At 48.6% G+C, this 19583-nt stretch overlaps 1 protein-coding gene across 2 annotated transcripts in view; it reads right to left on the reverse strand.

Moving 5' to 3' along the window:
• LOC140394945 (calcium/calmodulin-dependent protein kinase type IV-like) overlaps window positions 1–19583 on the reverse strand; it is a 155557-nt gene that overhangs the window by 51204 nt on the left and 84770 nt on the right. For both annotated transcript variants that reach the window (XM_072482160.1, XM_072482158.1), the window contains 2 exons: window positions 6191–6273; window positions 1809–1881 (listed from right to left, as the gene is read on the reverse strand). In XM_072482160.1, coding sequence (XP_072338261.1) covers window positions 1809–1881; window positions 6191–6273 — 156 coding nt within the window. The remainder of the gene's footprint in view (window positions 1–1808; window positions 1882–6190; window positions 6274–19583) is intronic.

Consider the following 19583-nt stretch of genomic DNA (forward strand, 5'->3'; position numbering starts at 1 on the left):
CAGCTGGGTCATCAGGCAGTCTCTGAGGCCCATTTATTGCAAAACATGCTTATTGTACAAGTACTGCTTCAATTACCCAGCATAATGGAGGAGTCCCTCCAGGGTGGATGATGGATTACTGACAGTCATTAGAGCCCCAATTGTGCAAGCTTCATGAACTTCTCGGTTTATTCTTTTTTTGAATTCTGTATTTTAATAAATTCTGGCACGCTGGACTCACGCCGATTTCTCAGTTACAGCCAGATTGCTGAGAAAACTAAGCAGTCCTGATGTCCATGGAAATTGTATCAAGAGTGGAAATAATGGGGAGCAGCCAATAGAGTTTCACTGCATCCCTCGAAGTATTTTAACTAGGTAAGGCTTTTATATTTAAAAGTCACGACAATGAAACAAAAATTAGGGGCGCGATCTAACTAAAAAAAATAGTGTCTGTTCAGGGCTGTATTTTAAAAAAATAAAGAGTACCCAATAATTTTTTTTCTAATTAAGGGGCGATTTAGCGTGGCCAATCCACCTAACCTGCACATCTTTCGGTTGTGAGGGTGAGACCCACGCAGTCACGGGGAGAATGTACAAACTGCACACGGACAGTGACCCGGGGCTGGGATCGAACCCAGGTCCTCGGCACCGCAGGCAGAAGTGCTAACCGCTGCTCCACCGTGCCACCCGTGTTCTGGGCAGTATTGACAGGGACCCTCCCCCCCCAGAGGTCGCACTCAGCATCATTCCCTGCCTGGAGGAGCTCCTTCGTGCAGGGAGAGATCGGGACATTTCTGAACGGCCTCCCAATCTGGCGACCCCCTGAGGCAACCCCCGGACTTCCTACGCCCCAGCACACCGATAAAGAAATCACCTCACACGGGCGGGGCACCCCTGGGCCTGATCCCAGCGCAGGCATTGCCAGTCTGGCACCCTGACAATGGGACCCTGGCAGCACCAGTCTGCCACCCGGGGACCACTGCCAGACTGGCAGAGCTAAGGTGCCCAGGTGGCACCAGCTGTACCAGGGTGTCACCCTTCCCGGAGGCCAACCTCCCAGGGGCCTCCAATCGTCTCCGGTTATCGTTCCATCTGTCGTGCCCCACGGGACGCACTGATAGATCAAACGCTATGTACGAACTCTGACCCCTGGAAATGTAACTCCCAATTGTGCATCCACATTTTGGTGAAAGGAAGTAATAATACACAATGAGGTTGTAATGACTGATATCACAGATTGCTACAGTACAGAAATAGGTCATTTAGCTCATTGAACCTGTGCCAGTTACACTATTGCTGCGCGTGGCATACGGCTTCACTGTGATTAACGATCAGTCCATTCTGGGATCATTTTTCCTCTCTCTCTTTAGCCTGGTTTCTTTTTTTAGTAAATTTTAAAAATTCTGATGTATAAAAACGGAATTAAATGCGGGACAGCAATCATCAGTAGGTATTGCGTGTTACTGAAAGTTAAGTTTACGACCTTAACTTAATTGCAGCTGGAAATAGCTAGATTTTACCCCTAATATAAAAGAGTGGAATTCTGCCCGGGGGTTTCCCAGCCGCGTTGTGGAGGGACCTACGACGGGAGAGTCATCGGCCCAGCCAAAGGTATGTTGACTTTCGGCAGGACTGGGCCACCTTGGTGGTGGGCGGAGCTGGAAAATCCCACCCTCCGCCACAGAACAAGGTGGTTGACTTTCACTTCCCAGGACAAAATGTCACAGATTATATTATTTCACACACACACACGAGAATTATTAAGTGGGAGAGGGAAGAGGCGGGAGCAGGAACTGGACAGAAAGTGAAAAATGATTAACATGACTCACCGCAACAGCCTCCAGAATCTGTTTAACAGCGTGAGCTGCATCCTTCTCACTGTAATAGCCTTTCTCTACAATCCTGTGTATTAAAGAGATGCTGTTACAAAATTACACCCACTAAACAAGGTCTTTGTGAGGTTTATTTTGACAATTTATTGGTCATTAGGATAATCAGAAATCATGGGCGTGATTCTCCCTTTTGGGGACTAAGTCCCCACGCCTGCCGGAAAACGGGCGTGAATCACTCCGGACTTTTTCCTGGAAAGTCCAGGGTGATTCTCCGTTCTTCATGGGGCTAGCACAGCCCCGGCGTGCGTCCTGCTCTGGCTGCCGGCGGGGCCTGCTGCCCAGTCTGCGCATGTGCGCGCCTTCGCACCAGTTCGGCGCGGGCGGCGCTGACATGGCGGATGGAGACGGTGGGCCGCGCGGAGGAAGGCAAGTCCTCCTCCGATCGCGATGGCCCGCCGATCGGTGGCCCCCGATTGCGGGCCTGCCCACCACTGAGGCTCCCCTCCCAGACTCCGGTCCCCCCCCCCCCACCCCCCCACCCCCCCAGGACCGCCACCATGGCCGCGAGTCCGAGCTCCCGCTTGGTGGTATCAGAGGAGTTCGGCCCATCGATTGCCGCTGGGGGCTTTATCAGCGGTACCCGACCGGCACCGCGTGGATCGCGGCGCACGGCTGGCGGGCGATTCTCCGGTCTGCGGAGAATCGCGTCCCGGCGTCGGAGCGGCGTGGCGGGATTATCACACTGCCCCGGCGATTCTCTGGCCCGCCATGGCCTGAGAGAATCCTGCCCCACAGATTTCACAGTGCAGAAGGAGGCCATTTGGCCCATTGAGTCTGCACCGGCCCTTGGAAAGAGCATCTAACCAAAGCCCACACCTCCACCCTATCCCCGTAACCCAGTAACCCCACCTAACCTTTTTTGGACACTAAGGGCAATTTAACATGGCCAATCCACCTAACCTGCACATCTTTGGACAAGTAGAACTGAGTATTCAGTCTGTATCAAGCAGTGCTGTATTTGACAGAAGACTGCTTGATACTGATACAAAATGGCTGTTAATGATTAAGTTCCACTTAAGGAACTTTCTATGAGGGTATTTGTTTATTTTGGAGATGCCTTGCTTACATCTTTGCTAGCACTGCACAGATGTTATGTTGATAGAATATAATACCTCTGAAGGCTTCAGTGGGCATTCTAAAATATCAAAGAAGACCACTGACAACATTACAATTAACAGTTAACAATTATATAAAGATTTAGGCCTTGAAATGACACTGTACAAATATTGATTTTAACGTTTGATTTATTTTCACAATGTCATTAGCCCATTTTGTGTTAGATAGGTTAATGTCTCTAATAAATGAATATTCGTAGGGCACGCTTCTCCGGCCTCGATACGCATTCACTCGAGCGGAACGAGGCTGGTGAATAGAGGGAGAGGCAGAAAACGAGAACCGCGCCAGGTGCCAAACAGTTTGCAATGAGCCAGTCCGCTCCCGGAAGCAAAATCGGGATCTCGCACTGCATGGCGAGAAGCCAATTATCACCACTTAAGCCCTATTTCCATACGATTAACTGGAGCCACCCCTTATCCACAGCCTCCTATCATTCATCGGCCGCCAATTTTGGATGCTTTTCCCAAGTCGGGACATTTTCCCACTCTGTTTCTCTCTCTCTCGCCTTCTGAACACCTTTGAGGATGAAGAACCACTTTTGATGTTCGCCTTGATCGCTTCCAGTGCGCCGAAGTGGGTTCTCACAGTTCTTCAATCTTTGTAATCCCCATTGAGTTCCTCAATGTTTTCTGGGGTCGACAGTTTCCACATTCAGCGTCCATGTCCCCTGCCAATCGTCCGGTCAGTAGGAGACTGTGGCCAGAGAAAAACACCAGCGTGATGTCGGTGGATCTGACCGTGAATGCGTGGGACACAAACAGGAAGTCTATTCTGGAATGGATATACCTACCTGGCTGTGGTCAGGTATGTACACTGCACTCCAGCTGGAGGTTTGCTGAAGGTGATTTAACCATTCCCATCAGGAGTTTGGACGTGGTGCTCAGTTTCCGGGCAGCCTGCATGTCACCAGCAGCAGTGGAAGGTGTTGAGGGACAGCCAGCCACTCACTCTTCAGAGCCAGGAGACTGCCCACCACCTCCTTAATGTCTGGGATGGTGAAATAGCCTCTCTGCAGCAGGAAACGCAGGCTGGAGAAATGGCAGTCTTTTCCTGCTGACCAGATCGAAGGCCTGTACCAGCCCGACTATTATCTGTAGCTGCTGAGGTGCCGTATCCCACACTCCTGCAGGAACAGCAGGTCATGTTGCAGCTCCCGTTTTCCCGGAGCTGGCTTGCGCAGATTGCACTGTTCTTACTTTCCCGGAGCTGGGGAATGTTGGTCATGTTGCTGCTCCATGTGACCCACAACAGGTGTTCACTGGCCTATCGCTACCATGAGTATTTCTCAGCTGGGGACTCTTTGACTCCTTCAGCGCTTTGGTCCTTTCCCATTTCTTTCTGTTGAAGGTGGTTTCCTCGCCCTTCTTTGTCCAAGACAGAACCGTCCGTGGTGCCTGCTTGGGACATCAGCCGCTTCTAGCTGGACGGTGGCTTTTCCCTTCTTTTGTGCATTGTTCTTTAAATTTTCCATTCTCACCGTACGTTAGCCCCTTTCTTGCTCTACTCCTGCCTCCCTCTCCTCTTGACTCTGCTTTCACCAGAGGAAGCTGAGGGGTTTGTACAGCTTCTCGAGAATCCTCCATCTCAGCGGTCACTGCCTCCACCTGCTGTGGACCCGTGTCTGTGACGTGCTTGCCAGACTGTGAACCTGGACCTGCTCTAGAACAAAGACCCACGTGAAGTGTGCAGGTGAACGCAGTGACAATGCTTCCTCTGAGGACACAGTTTCCTCCTCAGAGATGGCCTTGGGGTTAGGCGGTGGCGTCCGGAGGATGATGTCCTCCCCTTTTCTTCTTGGTCCCTGGAACAGAAAAAGAGAGGTTTCGTGACTGACTAATCAGGCTCATATATCAAAGATCAGTCACAGTCAATGCCCACCTATTAGAGATGGATACTGGATGCATCCTCATTGGGATTGGTGGGGGAGACCGATCTCGCCTTCCGTGCTATTTTTTCCTGCCAGCTCGGCGGCCTGTTCCTCGAAGGCACTGAGGGGATGGATTTCCAGGGTGTCACCTTTGCACACTCTTTTTGGTTATGGGATATCTTGTCCTGCAGGAAGACCAATGGATTGACTGTGAAGCCAGTGGGTGAAAAAGCAGATCAAAAGCAGGCATTCCTATTGTAGCTGCGGATCCCGCAGCAATAAGTGATTAAGAAGCCGTTTGGCCAGGCACTAGTTTCAGGTGGGGTGCTTAAAGTGGCTGGCACACATTCAGTGTCAATGTTCCATCGGCTGATCACGTGTGTTATTCCTGCACACTCTAACCCTTCTGCCTGATGTCCTGCAGAGAGTGTGAGTTTGCAGTGAGTAGATGTGTCACTCACCCTGACAGGGCACAGACCATTCATTCTCTTTCTGCACTGCAGGCCAGTCCGTTATTGGGCACCGCGTGGGCATTAACCACCCTGGTGATCTCCTCCCAGGTTTCCGTGGTCAGGTGGGAGGACCTCCCGCCCCCATCCATTGGAAAGAGCACCTCCTGGTTTTCCTGGACAGGCTCTGGAGGAGAGCCTCCAGAGAGTTGTTGCTGACGTGTGAGGCCAAAGGTTGGTTTCTTCTCTCGGACATTCTGACTGATTCAGAATTCGGAGTTTCTGGCCTGCGCGAGTGAATGGCTGAGTGGGTGGTGTTTAAATATGGCGCCAGGACCTTCGACCCGACGAAGTAATAGCGGGGCAGACGACCTCCTGTCCCCCCGCCACAAAGAATCACCAGCCGCCTCGCTGAAAGGTGGAAGATCGCACATGTTCAGCTCTCCCGCCATCCAACGTTCCTGTCCGCCACAGGAATTAGTCTCCAGAACAGCTTTGTACATTTAAAAACAAAAAAAAACATTTGAATATGCACTGTTACAGGGAGCTACCATATCCTGGCCTGACAATCAAGCTTTTCCATATTTCATTGACCTACCCCACAGACGGAATGGCCACGTTTCAGGATTTTGAATGAATTAAGAATGGGGCAACGAGAATCTGAAGGGAAATGACCAACCTGCTTTTCTTGGACAGGGAAAAATATGGTTGATATTGTCATCCTCTCAGATTAAGCTCCCTTTTCCAGAATTATTTTCTTTTCCATTGCGTTTCACTTGTGATGAAATCTAAAGTCAATTTTCCTTGAAGAAGACAGTTTTTCAAGGAAGTGACATCCCCACACACACACAGAACACAACTCTTTGGTTTTCAAAGTCAGTACGCACCTGTCAAAGAGCTCCCCGCCAGTCACCAGTTCCAGAATCAGGATGATCTCTGTGGGAGTCTCAAAGATTTCCTTCAGTTTAATCTACAAGGCACAAGAGGATAAATGGTCACCACCTTTGTTCTTTGAATCACATCCTCGTCATTGTTGACCAAATTCTCTTTCTCCTGACCACAGTGTCATAATTAACTGATATGTTTGAAGGCAGTTTTCACATTTGAACTGGTGGGGTGAGGAGAGTGGAGGCCTTCATGAAGATTAAAGATTAAAAATGAGCTGTGTGCTGAATCTGCGGTTTAGCTCAATTGGCTGGTGTGTGATGCAGAGGAGGCCAAAAAGCGTGGGTTCAATTCCTGTTCAGGCTGAGGTTATTCATGAAGGCCCTGCCTGCCCAAACTTGCCTGGGGGGTGGTGACCCTCAGGTTCAATCACCACCAGTCAGCTCTCCCCCTTCAAAGGGGAAAGCGGCCTATGGTGATCTGCAACAATGGCGACTTTACTTATTTTCCACTAATAGGATGCTGCCCCCCCCGTCTAAAAAGACGTTCTGCCAACTGCACAATTGAGCAACGTCACGTATGAATTTCAGTTCTGGTGCGATGCCAGATATGCAGACCGTCGTCCCTGTGATTGGCTGATTGAATCAAACAACATATTCCTCCAGCTGCTTGTATTGGGTAGCGTACAGTCTGAACTCAACCAGCCCACGCTTGCAAAACCCAAACAAAATGCCGACTATGAGATGCCGACCCTGCGATTGGATAGCGTGTTAACCCTCATGAGGACCATGGGGATTCGCTGACTGATCTCCCCGTGGGTTTCATAGAATATGAGTTCCCGTGGTGATGGGTGGAGGCCAATCCGGCTGGCGCTCGTTAGTAGGACCTTTAAATGAAGCTCCCAGACCCCGAGCGGCAGTCCCCAAATGGTCCAGGGCTGGGATGTTTGTTTTGTGTGCCCTGGTAGCCGCTTTATTTTCTGTTTAATACAAACCAGTTTGGCCTTTCACTCCGCGCTTCCTGGAATTATTACATTGGCGACGAGGATCAAGCACGGGATTCGGAGCAGCCTTTTTGATACTCCCCGACGACAACTCCGTTAAGAAACCAAGCAAAAAGAAAAACCGGGAAATGCCTTTGTTTGGGAAGCTCGAGCCTTATGAGGCGGATGTGGAAGACTGGCCCCAGTATGTTGATCGCATGCTTTACTTCTTCTACACCAATGGCTTCGAAGGGGATGACAGACCCAAAGTAATCCTTTTGACAGCATGCGGGGCCTCGACTTTCAGCATTATTCAGAGTTTAACGTATCCTGCAGCCCTCTGACACTAAAACTTTCAACAAGTTTGTGGATCTCGTAAAGAACCATTACGACCCTAAGCGGTCTGTAATCCTCCAGCGTTATTGATTCAACACGGCTGGAAAGAGCCTGTGAAATCACAGACAATACAGTGCAGAAAAGGCCCTTCGGCCCAACGGATCTGCACCGACACATGAAAAACACCTGACATGCCCACCTAATCCCATTTGCCAGCACTTGGTCCATAGCGTTGAATGTTATAACAAGCCCAGTGGTCATCCAGGTACTTTTTGAAGGATGTGAGGCAACTCGCTTCTACCACCCTCCCAGGCAGTGCGTTCCTGGCCATCACCTCTGGGTAAAAAGGTTTTTCCTCAAATCCCCCCAAAGGTGAGTCCAACAGTTGCGATATTTGGGGTGTCGGAGGATCCGGGCGTGCAGGAAGCGAAAGAGGCCGAGGTACTGGCCTTTGCCTCCCTGGTAGCCCGGAGACGGATCTTGTTAATGTGGAGAGACTCAAAACCCCCGGGTGTGGAGACCTGGGTTAGCGATATGGCGGGGTTCCTCAGCCTGGAGCGAATAAAGTTCACCTTGAGAGGGTCCTTGATGGGGTTCTCCCGGCGGTGGCAACCTTTCCTTGACTTTCTAGGGGAGCAGTAAGTGTCAGCAGCAGCAGCATCCTGGGGCGGGCGGGGGGGGTGGGGGGGGGGGGGGGGGGGGGGGAACTGTTGATATAATGTACGTTTTATAGGAAGACAACACCCACCTTGTTTTGTTTAATAATTCTTGTTTATTTTTATTATTTGTACTTCTATCTTTGTTTTTAAAAACGTTGGTTGGAAAAGCTTTAATAAAACATTAATTTTTTTAAAAAGAGACTGTATAAGGCTCTGGTCATACCCCATATGGGGTATTGTGAGCAGTTTTGGGCCCCGTACTGAGGAAGGATGTGTTGGCCTTGGAAAGGGACCACAGGAGGTTCACAAGAATGATTCCTGGAATGAAGAGCTTGTCGTATGAGGAACGGTTGAGGACACTGGGTCTGCACTCTTTGGAGTTTAGAAGGATGAGGGACCTTATTGAAATTTACAGGATACTGCGAGGCCTGGATAGAGTGGACGTGGCGAGGATGTTTCCACGAGTAGGAAAAATTGGAACCAGAGGGCACAATCTCAGACTGAAGGGACGATCCTTTAAAACAGAGATGAGGAGGAATTCCTTCAGCCAGAGGGTGGTGAATCTGTGGAACTCATTGCCGCTGAAGGCTGTGGAGGCCAATTCACTGAGTGTCTTTAAGACAGAGATAGATAGGTTCTTGATTAATAGGGGGATCAGGGGTTATGGGGAGAAGGCAGGAGAATGGGAATGAGAAAATATTAGCCATGATTGAATGGCGGAGCAGACTCGATGGGCCGAGTGGCCTAATTCTGCTCCTATGTCTTGTGGCCTATGGTCTTATGGTCATGGAAATAGCCAAGAAGACCTGGTGCACATGGACTTTGCTGGCCCATTCAGTTCGATGTTCACTATTATGGCCGACGGCCACTCGAAATGGTTAGAAGTATCAAAGTTCAATGTTCAGTTAATTTTAAACGCTTAGGGACAGCAATTGAAGTGTCTCTTGTGCTTTTAAGACCTGAAAAGTGTGGCATGAATACGAATTATGCTCTTTGCCCACCTGCATCAGATGCCGTATTGGTTTGGGCACACATTAAGTGACCGTAGTGGCGGTCTGAAGAGAATGCAGCCATTATAAAATAAGTTAATAAGGTCATGTGTCTAAATCAGGAATCCTTCAATAAATTGCCTCCGCGCCCTCCCATGCAGAAATAGAAAAACTCCAGTGAAGTTTGTGTACCCGTGGCATAGCAGTGCTCCTGATATCCGATAATGTTAACAACTTTTACCTGTGGAGGATTTCAGGCATTCATGAAGTCAAACGGCATTAAACATATCCGAACAGTGGCCTACCATCCACCGAGTGACAGCCGGCCGAACGGGCAGTTCAAACATTCAAAACCGGAATGAGGAAACAGTCTGCTGGCCCCCTGGATATGAAATTGGCCGGGTTCATCTTTGATTATAGAACCGTGCTGCACACCACGACGGGAGTCACACCAGCGGATTTGTGAATGGGATACCGGCTGCGCACCAAGCTTAACCCGCTGTTACCCAGCGGGGTGGAAGGCGGAGTCAAAGCAGGAGACCTAAAAAAGAAACTGTGGTCCAAGAAGACCCAGAAGGACATTCAGAACAGGAGATGCCGTCTATGTGCATAACTTTGGAGATGGCTCCCAATGGAACCCTAGAGTTTTGCTGGAAAAGACTGGTTTGGTTTCTTACCAAGTCAAAGTCCAACGGAAGGTCATAGAAAAACCTGAGAAGCAGGGAACCCACTCCAGCGGAGGCAATTTCAGCAGAGACGACTTCCTTGAAGCCCGTTGCAACGACCTCCGGCAAGGGGACTCAACCTATGGGGACCAGAGAGTCGTACCCCCCCCCCCCGGTGATGACGTTTCAGAGTCTGAAACGAAGACTGAGGAGATTGATCCTCCACCGAAGGTCAGCACCGAAGATGATGCTCCATCTGAGCCCTTCGGCGTTCAATCTGGCTGCACCCGCCGCAGACTTATGCCAAATGACGGAAGAGGCCTCATCATCGCGGGAGTGAGGGAGATGATTTGGACTTGATGGAGGAAGGTATGTGATAACCCTCACCAGGACTATGAGGGACCGCTGATTGATCTCCCTGTGGGCTTCATGGAATATGAGTTCCTTGGTGAGCGGGTGGAAGCCGGCACAACTGGGGCCCGTTGACAGGACCTTTAAATGTAGCTCCCAGGCCTGCAGTTCCCTATGGTCTTGTTTGGGACGTTCGTTTTGTGTGCCATGATAGTGGCTTTATTTTCAGTTTGTACTAAACCAGTTTGGCCTTTCACTCTGCACCTCCTGGAGTTATTACAGGTAGCACTTTCTGACCAATCCAGCATTTGCTAATAGCTGCATTAACAATCAACTTCAGACATCCATCACCTCCATTAAATACCACGCAGAGTGTGTGGGCTTCTGATTCACCATCAGACAATGACAGTGGCTCCAGAAGCCCACAGTGAAAACCCTGCCCTCTGTTAAAGACACTTAGCAAATGTACAAAAGTGGAAATATGAGTAAGTCTGCTGTGGTGTTATGACTGGATCTAGATAACATCAGTCCTATCCCTGATAGTTCAATATTAAGTTAATTTTGAACACTTAGGGACAGCAATTGAAGTGTCTCTTGCGCTTTTAAGGCCTGAAAAGTGTGGCATGAATATGAATTATGCTCTTTGCCCACCTGCATCAGATGCCGGACTGGTTTGGGCACACATTAAGTGACCGTAGTGGCGGTCCGAAGAGAATGCAGCCATTATAAAAATGAGTTAATACCGGTCATGTGTCTAAATCAGAAATCCTTCTTATGCCCACTTATGCCTGAAATGTCACTTTTTAAAGCTGTTCCGCAAACCATTGCATTTGCTAAAGATAACAGGATTTTCACTGTGGGCTTTGGGATTTAATGTTTGACCTATTGTGTATTTTGTTTTCATATATGGAATGATCTTTCAGGACTGTGTGCAGAAAAATACTTTTCACTGTACCTCGGCACACGTGACAATAAACAAATCCAATCCCTCACCATCTTATGGGAGGTTCATGAAGCAGTCTTCACAAGGGCGAATGAAAAGATCTTCAACTCTGCCAAAGGGAGTTTCTGGTTAATTGTTTTTGACCGCAAGGCATTTTGGGTGCTTTGGCCACAATTTGGTGGAAATATATTGGAAGAGAGTTTGTGGCTGCCCTGAGCTCTTTCTCAGGTGTTTCCTATTATTAATTGCTAAATTAGGAATGACGTTGGGTTTATCAGGAAGAAAAGGACCAGCAAAGGCAACAAAGACCTGCAGAGGATGAAGGAGGGAAGGGCTCAGAAGGTGTTACAGGTGGGTGGGTCTTTAGAAATTGAATGTTGTAGCTGAGTTTCATTGAAGAACTTGTGTGTAAGGTGGCTCTAGTTTAGCATGAAAGAATCACTTGCCTATGGCACCCATCAGAGCGAGAAGCAGAGCCCAACACCAAGGAGTTCACTGCACAACCAATAGAATCAGAGAATCCCTACAGCGCAGAGGGAGGCCGTACGGATCATTGAGGCTGCACCGACTCTCCGAAAGAGCTCTCCACCCAGGTCCACTCCCCCGCCAATCCCCGCAACCCTTTAATCTAACCTACAAATCTTTGGACACTAAGGAGCAATTTAGCATGGCCAATCCACCTAACCTGCACATCTTTGGACCGTGGGAGGAAACCGGAGCACCCGGAGGAAACCCATGCAGACACTGGGAGAACGTGCAGACTCCACACAGAGAGTCAGCCGAGGCTGGAATCAAACCCGGGTCCCTGGCGCTGTGAGGCAGCAGTGCTAACCACTGTGCCGCCAGCGAGGATCACCATGGTTGTAAACTTTTACGCCTCGCCTTCCAAACTGCTTCTCATGAAGTCAGTTGCATCAGTCAAATTACTCTGCACACAGCAACCGGGCAGTTTTCTCCTTCATTCTTCATTAGCTTTCCCATAGAGGCTGACGAGCAGCAAAGAAAGAGCACTAAGATTTGACCACATTGCGGGACTTCTGCAAGCTCAGGGCATCAACGACACATAGCTGCACGTGCTCCCCACGAGAAACCCTGCAATGCCTTCCAACAGAACTAGTTCCATTTGCTTACTGTTCAACTTATAACCTCAGCTATGCAGGCTTCCTGCAGGAGTCGTGAACCTTTTCATACTCTGCCTGTCTTCAATATTCTCACACAGACCATTGGGTGGGACTGCTGTTGGATTGGAGATATGCCCTTTCCAGCCTCAGTACAAACATGGAGCATCAGTATAATCAGAGCCATGCAATGATGGGAGTCCTGATTACGCAAAACATCGCTGTGCTGAAACAACGCTGTTCTTTTAGTGGGGACAAGTTGCAGATTATCCTTTGCCTGCCTCAATATTGGGTTACAGTTACCACTAATCAATGTGCCCTGTCTCTTTAAGAGGTGCAAGTTGTTTTTAGATGGCACCAGCATTGCGCGATGGATGTTCCCTCCAATTAGGGCATCTGCCAGCAAACAGCTCCGGGGGCCTGCGTAATGTATTTAAATTAGTCAGAGGGCCTTATAAGATTGGGTATGCGCTCTGCACGGCGCTCATTCTCTGCCCCCGAATTTGCTTAAATCAATTTTGCTCCTTTGTTTATATCGTCTCCCTCAAGTGCGCAAAAAGAGTGGTATTTCTGGAATCCTGGATTTCCTCCTGTGCTGTAGTGCACAAGGAGCTCTTTTTCTCACATGCAGGGAAGCAATACTCACTCTTCCAACTTCTTCCATCGGGCAGGAGATACAAAAGTCTGAGAACACGCACGAACAGACTCAAAAACAGCTTCTTCCCCGCTGTTACCAGACTCCTAAATGACCCTCTTATGGACTGATTTCATTAACACTACACCCCTGTATGCTTCACCCCATGCCGGTGTTTATGTAGTTACATTGAGTATCTTGTGTTGCCCTATTATGTATTTTCTTTTATTTCCTTTTCTTTTCATGTACTTAATGATCGATTGAGCTGCTCGCAGAAAAATACTTTTCACTCGGTACACGTGACAATAAACAAATCCAATCCAATCCAATCCAATCCAATAGCATGAAAGCCCACAGCCCTGCTTCTTAGCCGGCCTTGAGATGGGCACAATGACATTAAGCATCTTTGTGAACCTTGCACGCTTGCAGTCTTTAGTATTTTGCAAGACATGGAAGTCTTCTGTCTTTGAGAAATGAATTAACTTCGCAACAATCTAATTCCCCCGAGTACTCAGTTAGAATGCCATTAGTTATGCCAATCGTCAGCAGTTTAAACTGGCAGTGTTTCAACTGATGTGTCAGCTTTGCAATTCACCAGGAAATCCAACTTTTTACAATGGATTTGGGTTTATCAGTATCAAGCAATTAGACCAGTGAAAGGTGGGACTGGAAGCTGTCAGAACCATTCAGCGAGACTGGGTGGTGGGTCCAAAGCGTGTCAGAACCAGATTTGTCAGTGGATGGTATCGGAACATTGTCAGAGCCAATTTATCACAGTTCACTTTCTTCCAATGGCTCCACACAAACTGGATGCAGAATTTTTATGAAAATAGGTTTGTGGCCTTTGGGGTTCAGGGGGCTGGATTCTTACCTCCATGCCTCAGCCACACGCTAGCAGGTTTGAAGACTGCGCAGGGAGGGGGGGGGGGGGGGACAGGTAAAATGCAGGGAGTGGCCTGCCCACCACATATCTGCCTGCCCTGTCCCACCACAATTTTACCAGTGGCGATGGTGGGATGGAGCGGCTGAACTGCCAGTGGGCCAACTAAGGCCCTTAACTGGGCAATTAATGGCCACCTAAAGGCCTCAAACTGGTGTCGCCGGAATTTGACGACCAGCCAAAAGAAAGACGCACGCCACGTGCTCAGCCCAACAGGTTCCCTTGCACAAGCTGGTAGTGGGCGGGTGGGGTTTCTCTTTTTGATGGGCCCTCTAGGCCAACCCGTGGGCCCCCCTTCAGATACCCTCGCTGATGCGTTGGGTGCTCTGGATCCGTGGAACACATACAGGCCACCAACACTTAAAATAGTACAACACTATTTTATTAAGTTAGAAACTGTTGAACATACTTTCACTGTGGGTTAACACAATGTTAGATTAAACTAAAGACCTATGCCTGTCCTAACCAGTCTATGCACTCAGCACATGGTGAAGAGGCTGCATCCCGAATGAGCGGGAACTCTGATGCCCTCTGTCTATATAGTGCGTGTGCTCTAACTGGTGATTGGCTGCGGTGTTCTGTGTGTTGATTGGTTTTGCTGTGTGTCCATCAGTGTGTGTGTCTGCACCATGATATACTGGTGTATATTGTGACACTTGCCACCCGAGGCCTCTCAATCTCCAATCTGCCCCCATACCCCCTTGCCAGCACCTGGCACCCAGGGAGACCCTGACTCACCAGCTGGCTGACTTCAGCGCAGATCACACTCCTCAAGCCCTGGGAACGGTACTAGCAGTGGCCATGGGGGAGGCGCCAGAGGACTGGAGGACAGCTAATGTGGTGCCACTATTTAAGAAAGGTCGTAGAGGTAAGCCAGGGAACAACAGACCAGTGAGTAGTAGGGAAACCATTGATGAAAATTCTGAAGGAGGGAATCTGTCTCCGCTTGGCGAGACAAGGTTTGATCATGAATAGTCAACATGTGTTTGTCAGAGGGAGGTCATGCCTAACAAATTTGTTTGAATTTTTTGAACATGTGACCAAGTGTGTAAATGAGGGCAGTGAAGTGAAAATGAAATGAAATGAAATTTGAAAATCGCTTATTGTCACAAGTAGGCTTCAAATGAGGTTACTGTGAAAAGCCCCTAGTCGCCACATTCCGGCGCCTATTCGGGGAGGCTGGTACGGGAATTGAACCGTGCTGCTGGCCTGCCTTGGTCTGCTTTCAAAGCACGATAACTGCCGTCCTTTAGAAGCCCTGTCTGGTCCTGTGCTAATCGGCCCTGGTATCCGATCCACCAGACCTATCGCAAACACCTTGGCCAACAACTTCACATCCATGTTTGGAAGTCAAATTGGACCCACAGTCCTCCTGGTCTTTATCTTTCTTCAGAATGATGAAGTTGCTTAGCACAGGGCTAAATCGCTGGCTTTGAAAGCAGACCAAGGCAGGCCAGCAGCACAGTTCAATTCCCGTACCAGCCTCCCCGAACAGGCGCTGGAATGTGGCGACTAGGGGCTTTTCACAATAACTTCATTTGAAGCCTACTTGTGACAATACGCGATTTTCATTTTCATTTCATTTAGCCCTGTGCTAAAGTTGATGTAGTTAACATGGATTTCAGCAAAGCCTTTGATGAGGTCCCACATGGGAGGTTTATTAAGAAGACAAATGCACATGGGATACAAGGTTACTTGATACAGCGGATTCAAAATTGGCTTCGTTGTAGGAGACGGAGGTTGATGACAGACGGCCGCTTTAGTGACTGGAAGTCAGTGTCCAGTGGCGTGCCGCAGGGATCTGTGCTGGGCTCCCTATTGTTCGCCGTTTATATAAACAACATAGATGACTGTGTAGGATCAGTAAGGTTGGGGATGACACAAAGATTGGCCGGGTGGTTAGCAGTGAAGTTGATGTCTTGGGTTACAGGAAGATATGGGCAGAAAAGTGGTGGATGGAATTTTATTCTGAAAAGTGTGAGGTGATACACTTTTAAAGGAGTCATGTGACAAGAAAGTATTCAATGAATGGCCTGACATTCCGAGGAACGAAGGGACCTTGGCGGCTGAAGGCAGTAGGGCAGGTTAGTAGGGTGGTGAAAAAGGCATATGGGACACTTGCCTTTATCAATCGAGGCATAGATTACAAAAGTTGGGAGATCAGGTTGGAGTTGTATAGAACTTTGGTGAGGCCACAGATGGAGCACTGTGTGCAATTCTGCACTCAGAAGAGAGGTTGGAGAGCTTTATTGAACAGGATTATTTTTGCTGGAGCATAGAAGACTGAGGGGTGACCTGATCGAGGTGGACAAGTTTATGAGTGGGTACTGATAGGGTGAATAGGGAGTGCTATTCCCCTTCGTTGAAGGGTCGGTCACGAGGGGACACAAGTTGAAGGCGCGGGGCAGGAGATTTACATAGATACATACATAGAAGATAGGAGCAGGAGGCGGCTTTCTGGCCCTTCGAGCCTGCTCCGCCATTCATCACGATCATGGCTGATCATCCAACTCAGTAGCCTAATCCTGCTTTCTCCCCATAGCCTTTGACCCCATTCTCCCCAAGTATACATATATACATAGAAGATAGGAGCAGGAGGAGGACTTTTAGGAAGGTTTGAGGAAAAACATTTTTATCCAGATGGTGGTGAAGGTCTGGAACGCACTGCCTGGGAAGGTGGTAGAGGCGGGTTGCCTCACATCCTTTAAAAAGCACCTGGATGAGCACTTGGCACGTCAGAACATTCAAGGCTATGGGCCCAGTTATGGCAAATGGGACTAGGTAAGCAGGTCAGGTGTTTTTCATGCGTCAGTGCAGGCTCAATGGGCCGAAGGGGCTCTCCTGCACTGTACTAGAACATAGAACATAGAACAATACAGCGCAGTACAGGCCCTTCGGCCCACGATGTTGCACCGAAACAAAAGCCATCTAACCTACACTATGCCATTATCATCCATATGTTTATCCAATAAACTTTTAAATGCCCTCAATGTTGGCGAGTTCACTACTGTAGCAGGTAGGGCATTCCACGGCCTCACTACTCTTTGTGTAAAGAACCTACCTCTGACCTCTGTCCCATATCTATTACCCCTCAGTTTAAAGTTATGTCCCCTCGTGCCAGCCATATCCATCCGCGGGAGAAGGCTCTCACTGTCCACCCTATCCAACCTCCTGATCATTTTGTATGCCTCTATTAAGTCTCCTCTTAACCTTCTTCTCTCCAACGAAAACAACCTCAAGTCCATCAGCCTTTCCTCATAAGATTTTCCCTCCATACCAGGCAACATCCTGGTAAATCTCCTCTGCACCCGCTCCAAAGCCTCCACGTCCTTCCTATAATGCGGTGACCAGAACTGTACGCAATACTCCAAATGCGGCCGTACCAGAGTTCTGTACAGCTGCAACATGACCTCCCGACACCGGAACTCAATCCCTCTACCAATAAAGGCCAACACTCCATAGGCCTTCTTCACAACCCTATCAACCTGGGTGGCAACTTTCAGGGATCTATGTACATGGACACCTAGATCCCTCTGCTCATCCACACTTTCAAGAACTTTACCATTCGCCAAATATTCCGCATTCCTGTTATTCCTTCCAAAGTGAATCACCTCACACTTCTCTACATTAAACTCCATTTGCCACCTCTCAGCCCAGCTCTGCAGCTTATCTATATCCCTCTGTAACCTGCTACATCCTTCCACACTATCGACAACACCACCGACTTTAGTATCGTCTGCAAATTTACTCACCCACCCTTCTGCGCCTTCCTCTAGGTCATTGATAAAAATGACAAACAGCAACGGCCCCAGAACAGATCCTTGTGGTACTCCACTTGTGACTGTACTCCATTCTGAACATTTCCCATCAACCACCACCCTCTGTCTTCTTTCAGCTAGCCAATTTCTGATCCACATCTCTAAATCACCCTCAATCCCCAGCCTCCGTATTTTTTGCAATAGCCTACCGTGGGGAACCTTATCAAACGCTTTGCTGAAATCCATATACACCACATCAACTGCTCTACCCTCGTCTACCTGTTCAGTCACCTTCTCAAAGAACTCAATAAGGTTTGTGAGGCATGACCTACCCTTCACAAAGCCATGCTGACTATCCCTGATCATATTATTCCTATCTAGATGATTATAAATCTTGTCTCTTATAATCCCCTCCAAGACTTTACCCACTACAGACGTGAGGCTCACCGGTCTATAGTTGCCGGGGTTGTCTCTGCTCCCCTTTTTGAACAAAGGGACCACATTTGCTGTCCTCCAGTCCTCTGGCACTATTCCTGTAGCCAATGATGACATAAAAATCAAAGCCAAAGGTCCAGCAATCTCTTCCCTAGCCTCCCAGAGAATCCTAGGATAAATCCCATCAGGCCCTGGGGACTTATCTATTTTCAGCCTGTCCAGAATTGCCAACACCTCTTCCCTACGTACCTCAATGCCATCTATTCTATTAGCCTGGGGCTCAGCATTCTCCTCCACAACATTATCTTTTTCCTGAGTGAATACTGACGAAAAATATTCATTTAGTATCTCGCCTATCTCTTCAGACTCCACACACAATTTCCCATCCCTGTCCTTGACTGGTCCTACTCTTTCCCTAGTCATTCGCTTATTCCTGACATACCTATAGAAAGCTTTTGGGTTTTCCTTGATCCTTCCTGCCAAATACTTCTCATGTCCCCTCCTTGCTCGTCTTAGCTCTCTCTTTAGATCCTTCCTCGCTACCTTGTAACTATCCATCGCCCCAACCGAAACTTCACACTTCATCTTCACATAGGCCTCCTTCTTCCTCTTAACAAGAGATTCCACTTCCTTGGTAAACCACGGTTCCCTCGCTCGACGCCTTCCTCCCTGTCTGACCGGTACATACTTATCAAGAACACGCAGTAGCTGATCCTTGAACAAGCCCCACTTATCCAGTGTGCCCAACACTTGCAGCCTACTTCTCCACCTTATCCCCCCCAAGTCATGTCTAATGGCATCATAATTGCCCTTCCCCCAGCTATAACTCTTGCCCTGCGGTGTATACTTATCCCTTTCCACCATTAACGTAAACGTCACCGAATTGTGGTCACTGTCCCCAAAGTGCTCTCCTACCTCCAAATCCAACACCTGGCCTGGTTCATTACCCAAAACCAAATCCAACGTGGCCTCGCCTCTTGTTGGCCTGTCAACATATTGTTTCAGGAAACCCTCCTGCACACACTGTACAAAAAACGACCCATCTATTGTACTCGAACTACATCTTTTCCAGTCAATATTTGGAAAATTAAAGTCTCCCATAATAACTACCCTGTTACTTTCGCTCATATCCAGAATCATCTTCACCATCCTTTCATCTACATCCCTAGAACTATTAGGAGGCCTATAAAAAACTCCCAACAGGGTGACCTCTCCTTTCCTGTTTCTAACTTCAGCCCATACTACCTCGGAAGAAGAGTCCCCATCTAGCATCCTCTCCGCCACCGTAATACTGCTCTTGACTAGCAGCGCCACACCTCCCCCTCTTTTGCCTCCTTCTCTGAGCTTACTAAAACACCTAAACCCCGGAACCTGCAACATCCATTCCTGTCCCTGCTCTATCCATGTCTCCGAAATGGCCACACATCGAAGTCCCAGGTACCAACCCATGCTGCCAGTTCCCCTACCTTGTTTCGTATACTCCTGGCATTGAAGTAGACACACTTCAAACCACCTACCTGAACACTGGCCCCCTCCTGCGACGTCAAATCTGTGCTCCTGACCTCTATACTCTCATTCTCCCTTA

Source organism: Scyliorhinus torazame, chromosome 18, assembly GCF_047496885.1.
Source record: "Scyliorhinus torazame isolate Kashiwa2021f chromosome 18, sScyTor2.1, whole genome shotgun sequence".
In the NCBI taxonomy this organism is placed as follows: Eukaryota; Metazoa; Chordata; class Chondrichthyes; order Carcharhiniformes; family Scyliorhinidae; genus Scyliorhinus; species Scyliorhinus torazame.